The 11,761-nt window shown below is 44.0% G+C and overlaps 1 protein-coding gene across 5 annotated transcripts in view; it reads right to left on the bottom strand.

Moving 5' to 3' along the window:
• LIMCH1 (LIM and calponin homology domains 1) overlaps nucleotides 1-11,761 on the bottom strand; it is a 359,691-nt gene that overhangs the window by 23,349 nt on the left and 324,581 nt on the right. For 2 of the 5 annotated variants that reach the window (XM_023519618.1, XM_023519623.1), the window contains 3 exons: nucleotides 7,579-7,653; nucleotides 6,826-6,866; nucleotides 2,004-2,087 (listed from right to left, as the gene is read on the bottom strand). In XM_023519618.1, coding sequence (XP_023375386.1) covers nucleotides 2,004-2,087; nucleotides 6,826-6,866; nucleotides 7,579-7,653 — 200 coding nt within the window. The remainder of the gene's footprint in view (nucleotides 1-2,003; nucleotides 2,088-6,825; nucleotides 6,867-7,578; nucleotides 7,654-11,761) is intronic. The other 3 variants (XM_023519619.1, XM_023519620.1, XM_023519622.1) reach the window with 3 other exon arrangements.

Here is an 11,761-nt window from a genome sequence, read left to right as displayed (position 1 = left end):
CACATACACACAGTGCACACATACACACAGGTACACCCACATACACACATGCACACATACACACAGTGCACACACAAACACACATACAGGCACACACAGACACACATGCACACACAAACACACATACAGTGCACAGATACACACAAGTGCACCCACATACACATACAGGTGAACACACATGCACACATGAACACACATACACAGATACACACAGGCACACATGAACACACAGACACACATGAACACACACAGGCACACATGAACACACAGGCACACAGTGCACACATACCACAGGCATGCACATATGTGCACACACGAACACACATGCACACAATACACATGCACACTGCAAAGACAGGCACACAGTGCACCCACATACACACAGGCACACACAAACACACATGTACACAGTGCACACACACACGTGCACACACACAGGTGTGTACACACACGTGCTCATGTAGGCACACACACAAGCACACTCATACACACATGTGTACCCATGCACACACGCACACATACACAAGCACTCATAGGCACACACATGCACAGACAGGTGCATAACACACATATGCACACATGCACACACACACACTTGTGCCCTTACTCCTCCCCCACACACCACGGCCCATACCCAGGCTACCACACCAGTACACAGTGTGGAGAGGCAGTGGGTGAGGCAGAAGCAACACACAGGCCTGGTGCCTGCATCTGTCACCACAGCTGGCCCTCGAGGTGTAATAGAGAAAGCCGCACGCTGGGAGCACAGTGGCCTGTCCCCTTTGCCCTGTGGGATCTCTGACTTTTTGCTGTTCACCATTTAGCTGGGAGATGGCCACCTAATTTCCCCGAGACCAGCCCATGGTCAGGGCTGCCCCGAGGTCTCCCAACAGGACTAACGGGGCAACAGCCCTGGGACTTTGATCCATCAAGTTCCCACTGACACTTTGGTATTAAAATCCTAACCCTCTGCAATTTTCAAAAGTGCCAACTGGCAGAGATAAAGCCACACTGTAATCTACAGCTACTATTTAAACCACCCTCCAACCCACCCCTGGGGATTAAGCCAGAAAGATTCAAACTAACAAAGAAAGACAATGACAAAACAAGACACCATAAAACAAGCTTGCATCACGCTTTGTTTGCTACCCAGCAGCAGACAGTTACCAGAATTAGTGAGATTTGACACCCTGGCCCTTATGACTTTTTGGTAAAATCAGTATTACTGGGAATGGAAGAGCATGAGTCTGAAAGTCTCGTAGGCTGGGATTTGGATCTGGGCTCAACTTCTGGAAACTTGGGCAATCAATTTAACTTCTGAGTTAACTAAGGTTTCTCCCATTGTAAACCGGGGCTAATTAGACAGACTTTGAAGTGTCCTCTGAGGATTAAATGAGATAAAATACATCAAGTGCTAATGACAGTTCCTGGGACACCCCAAATACTCACCATGGGTTAGTTTCTTAGGTTACTAGGCCACCTTCTGAAGTTACTAGGCCACCTTCTGAAGCCCACGAAGCAAGTAACGTGTGACAAATTCAATACCAGAATTTTTCTAGCATTGATAATTAGCCTCTTTTACTAATAAATGGAGCAAATGTTTCTACTTAAGGAATTAAATCAAGGCCACATTTTATTTCCCATTTATACTACCAAACAGCTCTTTGATAATTCATTTCCTCTGCTGCTTGGAGTGGGAAGTGGCCGCTAAAGAGGTGATAAGTGGATGAACTGCCTTGAAGCCATACTTGGAGTTTTTCTTTTTAATCTGTTAATAGGGCTGCTTTTTCTCAGACTCATCACTGTCGCCTTTGGCAGGAAGAATGAGATCCGGGGCTCTCTGCTGGATGGACACAGAATGAACTGACATGGCCTGGCCAGCTTCTTAGAAGAGTCGGATCCGGTTTATGCTCTGAGCTGAAAGTCTATTTAGTACGATAAAGATTCAGAAGCGCCTCATCTAAAAGAAAAAGAAAGGAGAAAGCAAGCAGACCCCGGCCCACCTGGAGCAAACGTTCCTGCTCCCGTTGCCATTTCTCCTGTCTCCGGCGCTCCTCCTCTGGGTCCCACGCCCAGAACTTGAACTGCTTAGAAAATAAAACCACAGTCAGAATTGAGCCACGTCCTCAAGGACAGGCCAGGACAAGAGAAGACAGTTGGCCTCTGGCCTGGCACCTGGATTAACAAGCAGGAGCAGGGGCCGTCTAACGTCCTCTTTGGTGGCAGAAAACTTTTAAATCATAGTCTTTCTTTGGTTTACTTCCAAGATGCTAGTATGATCCTAGGACCCTTTTTGAAGCTAATAAGAACAGGAGGTAATTAGCCACTGGCGTTGGAAGGCTTTGCTCTGTTTCTCTGAGAAGAAACAGACGTCATTTCTCAAATGCATCCACACTTCTGAGTGTAAGATGTTCATTCTGCATTTTGAGCCAAAGTCCAAGCAAATGGTCTCGGGTATTTCAGCAGAAATGCCTTTTGTAAGAAGTAGCATTTGCCACCCTGCAAAACTGACCTTTTATATGGCTACTGCTTCCCCACACTGGGTTATTTAGCTCACCAGGTCCAGGCAAGGGGACCCTCTGCCCTGGGGTCCACATAACACGAACATTTAAACCCAGAATGCTGGACCAGGAGAGTGCAGGGTCAGACATGAGAGGGGCCGCTGTGTCTAAAGTTGGCTTGGCTGCCTCAGTCACCCAAAGCAGATGCCCGGGCAGGCCAAGTTCCCCAGTGACGCACCCCTCACTTCCTTTCATTATGATGGAGTAATTTTATTTTATACATTTACTTATCTTTTTGAGACAGAGTCTCACCTTTGTAACTCTCAGTTGAGTGCTGTAAATTCAAGTGATTCTCTTGCTTCAGCCTTCCAAAGTAGCTGAGACTACAGACGCCCGCCACTATGCCCAGCTATTTTTAGACATGGGGCTCTCACTTTTGCTCAGGCTGGTCTCAAACCCCTGAGCTCAAGCACTCCATTTGCCTCAGCCTCCCAGAGTGCTAGGAGTACAGGCGTGAGCCACCGCACCTGGCCCCAGTGATAGGGTAATCTTAGGAGGCTTTAGAATGGCCTAAAATTTTGAGTAGAAATAAGGGTGGGAGGCAGGGTAGAGGAGCAGGGATAGTCTATGTGACATGGCTGCCTGGGAAGCTGGTGGCTTCAGCCCTGTCCAAGGTTTCCATAGGTGTAGTTACTGTCCAAGATACCTGGGCCAGCCCCCCTCCACTTTGCCTGATCCCCAGCAGGTCCATGCTAACACTCAGGCCTGCTGGGCTGGCCCAGGGAGGAATCTCCAGGCAGAGAACGCAGGCCAGGCCACAGTGATGCGTAATATATAATTTAAAAAATACTTATAACTTTCATTTATTTGTGGGTCTCATTTTGTATTTTCACTGTGACTCCTGCATATGGTTGGGACGGCCATGACGCTCACAGAAGGGTCAAAGAAAAATGCACAAGTAAGCTGGGGAAAGGCAGGTCCTGTGGGCCCTCGTGGTGTTCACCTTGCAGCCGAGCGAGCTCTAGGGCAGTGCTGTCCAGCCCTTCCTATCTCACGGCACACTTGAACCTATAGTTAGACTTCCTCGGCAGACTTAAATTATGTTGCTCAGGAAACAAGGGTGAAAAAAAAGGATATGCTTACGGTGCTTTGAACTTCTTTCAAAAATAATTTAATCATCTTTAAAAACTGCTGTGGCACACCTAAGATCCTCTTGTGGCACACCGTTGTGTCACAGCACATTGGTTAAAAATCACTGCTGTAGGCTCAGACAAGTTATGCCGAGGAAAATTTAACAGAGATGGTCTCTGACTTGTGATGATTTGACTTACTGTTTTTCAATTTTACAATGGTATGAAACCATTTTCACATTCAGTAGAAACTGCACCTTGACTACCCATACAACTATTCAGTTTTTTGCTCTTTAGTACAGTAGAAAAGCAGGAGATAGTCAGCACTTCATCATGAAATAGGCTTTAGATTAGATGATTTTGCCCAACTTAGGGCTAACGTTAGTGTTCTGAGCATATTCAAGGTAGATTAGGCTAAACTATAAAGTCTGGTAGGTCAGGGCATTAAATGCACTTCAGTTTCCTGTATATTCAGCTTACGATGAGTTTATTAGGACATAACCCCATCACATGAGGAGCATCTGTAATCGAAGGTTTCCTAAGTTTCCTTGAATGGCCAGAAATGTCATCTCTATGTAGATCCCAGATAGGAAATTATGTTGGAGTTTAGTGAGTCGCCTCCACTGGGCATTTTCCTAGAACTTGGAGGCAGTTTCAGTGTTCAGAACCCCACCCAGGGCCATGGACCTTCTTTGACTTTCGAAGGAAAGGAAGGAAAGGGGCTGTTTGTGCGAATGAAGCCACGAGAGACCAGTGAGAAAAGTCCAATAGCAGGAAAACGAGAGGAACAATCAGGAATGCTCTAATTTCCAGCTTGCACTGGGAAGCTGGTGGCTTCAGCCCTCAATCTCAGGAATGAGTCAGGAAGGGGGCAGTGTGGACGGGCTGAGCACAGACAGTGCAGAACGTGTGTTAAAAGGAAAACAACAGGTATTTTAAGAGGGAGAAGATAGCAGCATGGTCAATAAATAAGAGGGAAAAAAGCAGTGATTTGGTTCTTCCTTTGTGATTATTTGCTGACCACTTGCTATGGGTCAGGCGGTGGCCAGTGGGCAGAGAGTCCCTGCCTCATGCAGCTCACTCTGAGTGTGAGGGGTGGGGCAGGGGGCTATTTAAATCTTCACCAGAAGATGGTGTGATAATTACCATTAAAGAGGCAAAAGGAGCTGGAGAAAGTTGGAATGGAGAGGTTTTAGTCTCCTCTGTTGTACGATTCATCGGTTTAAAGGTCTTTCTTTCTGTGGCCTAGGGATTCCTAAGAGCAGGGAAGAGGTCCACTCCCCCGTAAGCAAGCCAACACCGTGCATTTTTCAGTCTTCAATAAATATTTGTTGAATACATGAGCAGAATCACTTCACACTGGGTAACCTATCTCCTACCATCATAGTCCCCCCTTCTTTCAGAGGAGGCTTGGGCACCCCAAGTCTGACTGCAAATGAGCCAGAGTCTACGGAGGCCAGAACAATCTAATGCTTATGTCCACTTCAAGTTTTACTTATTTTCAAGTGTAAATAACTTGAATGACAAGACTCTAATATTCTATGAAGAGCCATTTACTACCAAAAGAACATTAAATTTGGATGGCTAGTTTAAGAGAATTTACTTATGTGGGTCTGTGATTTATCTCTTTTTTGTTCTATTTTCCATAAACCAGAAATAAGAATGTATCTCTTTGGGGGGCCCTTCCTCTTCACCCCCATCCAGGGGGTGTGAGAATAATCTTTCAAAAGCAATTCAAAATGGAAATCAATGGTTATGTTATACTTTTCAGATCTGTGCCATGAATGCTGGCTTCGGGTTTGTTCTGGGCTTCCCTTCCTCTGGGAATGGAACTTTCCAGAAAACTCTGGATTCCCAGTGTTGGCTTGGAATTGAGCCTCCACAGATGATCCCTAGATCTAGAATGTGGCTGGAGACAGCAGGGGTTATGTGACAGGTGATGGGCTCCTTTCCATTCTGCAGAGGAACTAAAAACTCCCCAACTGAGACAATTTCCCCCTAGATAAGAATAGGTACTGGCTCTGGTGAGCCTCTTGGATTAGCTATTGGAAAAGGAGGATTATGAAGCACTGTGCTAGAGGCTTCTGTACAATTATTTCAGGTAAAGATCACACAGCCTCCAAAGAAAAGTATTAATATCTCATTGCAAATGGAGGAAGATGAGGTTCAGAGAAATATTACACATTCAGGGTCCTATTCCTAATAAATGTAATCAGAGGTACAGCAGTGATTTTGTGGCTGAGCCCAGGTTGTTCATGCTACAGTCACTTGGGCCATAAAGAAGTCTCCAAATCTGATGGGACTTTCAGAGGGTGCATGAGCATGACAGAGCCAGCACTGCAACACTAGAGTGTTCAGATGTAATTCAGCAGCAAGGAATGTCCACAGCATCGTGTGTCTTGTCTTAATCAACAACACTTTCTGATTTTGTTGACATACTAATTGGAAAATCACACACACAGTTAATATGCTTCAAGATACTTATTGTGAGAAGGGGTGTCACAAATACAGCTTGGGGCCCAGTGCCTGTAGCACAGTGGTTATGGCACCAGTCACATACACCAAGGGTCGCGGGTTTTAACCTGGCCTGGGCCAGCTAGACAACAATGACAACTGCAACAAAAAATAGCCAGGTATTGTGGCGAGCGCCTGTAGTCCCAGCTACATGGGAGGCTGAGGCAAGAGAATCTCTTAAGTCTAAGAGTTTGAGGTTGCTGTGAGCTGTGACGCCATGGCACTCTACCAAGGGTGACATAGTGAGACTCTGTCTCAAACAAAACAAAACAAAACAACAACAAAAATACAGCTTGGGTATCCTAGAGAGGGTCCCGGCCAGGTCCTGTCTGCCAGCAGTCACACCAAGCTGAGGTGCGGTCCTCATTAAAAAAAACATTATTTGTATGTCTCCAGCAATTGTTTGTTTTACTACTAATTCCCGCCAGCACATTCATTTCAACTGCTCGGTTTAGATTTTAATTTCCCGGCTTCTCACTTTAGTTCCAGGCACAATGACCACTCCGCCTAAGGATAATCCGCGTCTTCATAATCTGCCTGACAGCATTATATGTGACTTTCAATTATTCTTTTAAAAAGCAAATTTTCATCTCAATTTTGGATGAATACTCTTTAAGCAAATCAACTATGTTATAAATTAAAATGACACTAACACATAATCCTTAAAACGAGTCACTTACAGGTGTGGTCCCAGGTGACTTTTCACTGCTTGGAGAATCCACTGCACAGAAAAAATGGAAAGAAAAAAAGAGACGGATGTGAACGGCTTCTCATTGTTGTTATTTATAATCCCCTCCGGGGAGTGTAGTTCCTGCGTCAGCTTCCAACCATTTTTTTTTTGGTAAGATGAGAGCATTAGAAAATCACAAAGAAGCAGACCACTGTGGCAGGTGGTACCCATCACCAAAAGCAGTCCTGACAGGTGTAATCTGATTGATCACACCCATTAGCACCAGGTACTAAGCTAGAGGAAGCAGGACTATTCCTATTAGTGCTGGTGCCTATGCACCTGGCATTCTGGTTTGGCCAAGCAGTTCCCTCGCTGTCTGGCTCAGAAAAGTATTGTACAGAGAGAGGCCAGATGTCACCCAGGAAGCAAAGAGAGGGACACAGTTAACCAAAGAACCATTGTCACTTTCTGGTAAATGATTCTAATCATTGCTTTTTTATTTTTAAGAAGGAAACAATAAAGAAAAAGGTGAATAATATTATTTCTCTGGAGCCTCACAATCAGCATAAAGTTCTGTGAATTCCCCCCTGATTTTAGGATAACTGGTCCTGCTATCAAAGAACTAGCTCTTTGCTAACTGTGTATCAGAAACAAGCATTTTTCCCCCTTTAAATCAGAAACGAAGACAAACGCCAGATATCATTGTCTGCCCCAACATGGATTTTTTGCACAGAAGAAATCAGCTCCCCAGTATGCGGTTTACCTGACTGGGAGAAAAACTGGGAGCGTCGCCAAGAGTTCTGAACTCTCAGCGGAACACTGGCAGTGCCAGGCGGCTCTGGAGCAGACGGCAGAACAGAACAAACAGAACACAGTGACAATCGGGCCGAACCCACCAGAACTACACTCCCACGTCCTCTGAGTTGTAGTCAACACCAGGATTGAGAGTCGGAGACTCTGAAGTACACGCTGTCTTAGTAATGCACACATACAACCCGAGGACGCAGAGTCCAGGGAACTGGGGAGATTTATGCTACATTGTTTCAATCCCTGGCTCAGGTCAGATTTTATAAGTTCATACTTGACAACCCGATGTGGTGTAAGACCAATAATCCACAGTTTACACTGCTTCTGGAAACAACAGCATATAAAAGGCAGTGGAGGTGAGTGGTTTAATAATTGTTTTTTCAGGTACTTGAAGTCTTCTTCAGTTTTTTCTATTTCAAATCAATACGAGGGTATACATTTTTAAGTTACATTGTTCTCACGTTCATTATTCAAGTGGTAGTTGAGGCCTTCACCCAGGGGACACGCTGAACACCTCGCATTGTGCACATTAGGTGAGACTGGCCAATTGCCCCCCGCCCCGTCCCCCCCTTCTTTTCTCCCCTCCCCCTTGCTAGCCTATACTGTGTTTTATCATTTGTGTGGGCAACTAGTAGCTTATATTTGGTTTCATATTAGTATTGAGTACATTGGACATTATTTTTTCCATTCTTGAGATACTTAACTAAGAAGAATGTTTCAACTCCATCCAGGTAAACATAAACAAAGTCTCCATGTTTTCCTGTGGCTGAATGGTCCTCCACGGTATATGTATACCAGTTTGTTAATACATTCACGGGCTGATGGGCATTTGAAGTGCTTCCAAGACCTGGCAATTATGAATTGAGCTGGGTGGTTTAATTATTATTTTATACATATCGCATTTTCTAAAGGTTATATATGGAACTCTGTGGCAGAAGGTTTCCTTACATATAAAAAAAGGATGTGTACACATCCGGGTGGGCGGCATCAAACAGGCAGAGCTGACGGCAAGCATCTGTATCCTTCAATCTGGGCTGTGCTGGCCTGTCATTCTCCAAGCAAAAGAAGACTCAGTTCCTATTTTGCTGAAACACCAATCTGAGTTATCTTTTCCGCTTTGGGAGGCAGTTTAGAAAAGGCAATTCATCACCATTAAATGTATTTTTGTGAATGTTTTCAGAGTATTTAAAGACCGTCTTTATGAATATGAGTGTGTGACTGTGTGAGTGTGTGCGTGTCTGTGAGTTTGGCCGGCAGATTTTCAGCATCCAGTATTAACTAGTCTATGAGCAGATGACATTGTAGAAATGGGGGAGATGCCATTTTATGGGGGACAGAGTATTAGATGTAGCTCCAGGCGTCCTAATCCTAACCCTATAACTCCTTTGGACTTGACATTCCACTCAGACTAATCACTTAACTGGGTACTGACGTTTTATATCTGGTCAGAGACCTAGTACTCCCACCCCACCTCCAATTAAAGGCAAATCATTTCTGAATCATTTCTTTTAAGGTTACATTTATTAGACGCCTTTTGCTTCTTGAAAGGCAAAAACTTTATATAAACACCAAACAGTTATTGCTGTTATTTCCGTATCCAGCAATGATGTCTTTGGTGCACAATTTAAATAAACACTTCGAGTCAGTGGGTTTCAGAGTGTGGTCCCTGGATAGGCAGCATCGGTGTCCTCTGGAACTTGGTAGAAATGCAAATCCTCCAGCCCTGGCCCAGACCTACTCACTGAGACAGCCTGGGAGTGGCCACCAGCCCTGCAGGGAGCCTGGCAGACTCTCAAGTTCAAGCACTACTGCATAAAGGTCTGTTGTACAACATAAACACTCTCACATTTAAGAAGCCAGTCAAGAAGACTTTATCTCTGCCAGAATCTTCTCTGTGCTTCTCCAACTTTTGCCACTATACTACAACTACTGCTGCTATCTTAGTGATTAATATGGGCCAGGCATTGAGCTAAACACTTTTATGGCTTATCTCATTTAATTCTTCCAATATTCCCTACAAGATTGGTACTATTATTGTTTCCAGTTTACAGAAGACACAATTAGAGAATACCTGATGGGTGAGGGCACACAGCTAAGAACTAGAGGAGCAGGAGTTTGAAGCCAGGCATTCTGTATCCAGAGCCTGCAGCTGTCCGGACAGCCTCCACGCGCCTTGGGTGTACTCCAGATATAATTCCACCTCAAAGAATTAACCTTAAAATGTTCCAGTGCTACTAGACTTTGTTTCTCAGGCATTCAAACTGGGGTCAAATAGGAAGGAAAGTAACTTGATTCAACAGCACATTTTACAAAATCAAAATTCCTTACGATGGGAAATTAAATTTATAAGAAAAGAACTAACGAAGAAGGCTTAAAATAGCCATTCCCTCTGTATATCACCATATCTACACAACTATGAAGAGCCAGAAATAGGGCAGAATTAAAATCAGTCTCAATACAGCCAATTGCCGGCCCAGCTGGGAGGTTTTACTTTTGCCAAAACCCTTCCGGACAGGAGGATTGACAAATACAAGATGAACACTTTGAAAACGGTATTGAACTTGTTTCCACATAGAGAAACTAGTACACATGTTCCCTGTAAAGTTGACAGGGCTCAATTTATTTCCCAACTGTCAACAAAAGCAATGGGCGCTGCGGGGGTGGCCCCAACTAGCCGCTCACTCTTGAAAAGAGAAGTAAAAATAAGCTACAAAACACACTGAGGAAAGTGCATTAAAAACAAACGCCCCCCCCACCCCCCACCCTATAGTTCACGCCTCCGTATCTCTCGCTATTTCCACATCCAGGAAGCCCAGTCATCTATCTGTTTTAAAGAACCGTCCCCATGGGTTGAGGAATTCTCAGGGCCCATCCCCTACTCTTCGTGTCTCTAAGGGTCCTTTCTGGTGGTTGTAGGCACAGAGCTTTCCCACTAGAATACAGGAATTCAAGGTGGGTTCTTTTTGTTGTTGTTGAGACAGAGTCTCACTATGTTGCCTTGGTAGAGTGCCGTGGCATTGCAGCTCACAGCAATCTCAAACTCTTGGGCTTAAGCGATTCTCTTGCCTCAGCCTCTCAAGTAGCTGGGACTACAGGCACCTGCCACAATGCCCAGCTATTTTTTTGTTGCAGTTATTTAGCTGGCCCAGGCTGGGTTCAAACCCGCCAGCCTCGGTGTATGTGGCTGGCACTGTAACCACTGTGTTGCTACGGGTGCCAAGCCTCAAGTTGGGTTCTTATAGGGACAAATTCACATCCCATATATATGTGGCTGACACAGTACTTGGGGAATTTGCAGTGGTCAGTACCATTCTGAGATCTTTATAAAGGCTTTAAATGCTCAGGTTTTTGGAAGCCACTACTTTCCACATCATATCTAACATATTACATTGTATCAAACATATGAAACATTAAAATATATCCTCAGTATGTGTGGGCTACAAATTTAAAACTATTCCTCAGTATCATGTATGTGTCTACCTGTGTGTGTACATGTTTCATTTACATATTCTTGCTATAAAGAATTTTTGTAAAGATTAAAATTTTTGACTATGATTAACATATTTAATTACGATAGTGAATGATTTCCTCAGTAATCATCATGCACACCCAGGAATTGTTATGGAGGAAAAAATATACATTCTTGGGATTATTGTCAAATTAAATGGACATTCATGAAGACTAGAATTAACAATGAAATTGACATGATATTGAGATTAAAAATTTATATTAAAGTTATTGATTTATGATTTTATAAGTGTCTTTTTAATATTTTGGAAATGTTACAATCATTTTTTAAGTTCACAAACACTTATACAGGCCCTACTGTGCCTACAGTGCCTGGCTGACAATATGGCCTTGGCAGCTGGAGTTCCTGTCATGGACAAATAGAGCCTGAGACCTCAGATTTCCATTCTGAAATTACTAATTCAGCCCTTGTAGACCCTGGCAAACACCTGACCAAAGGAACATCAATTAATATAAAAGATGTAATCTTCTAACCAGAATCCACAGAGAACTCAAAAGTATTAGCAAGAAAAGAACAAGTGATCCCATCTCAGGGTGGGCAAAGGACTTAAAAGAGAAATTTCTCTGAAAAAGACAGGTGCATGGCCTACAGACATATGAAAAAATGCTCA

The sequence above is a fragment of the Otolemur garnettii genome, unplaced genomic scaffold (genome assembly GCF_000181295.1).
Source record: "Otolemur garnettii isolate 467f Iridium unplaced genomic scaffold, OtoGar3 scaffold00181, whole genome shotgun sequence".
NCBI lineage: Eukaryota > Metazoa > Chordata > Mammalia > Primates > Galagidae > Otolemur > Otolemur garnettii.
Note: the sequence above shows the minus strand (reverse complement) of the source record. Positions and strands in the feature narration are given on the sequence as shown.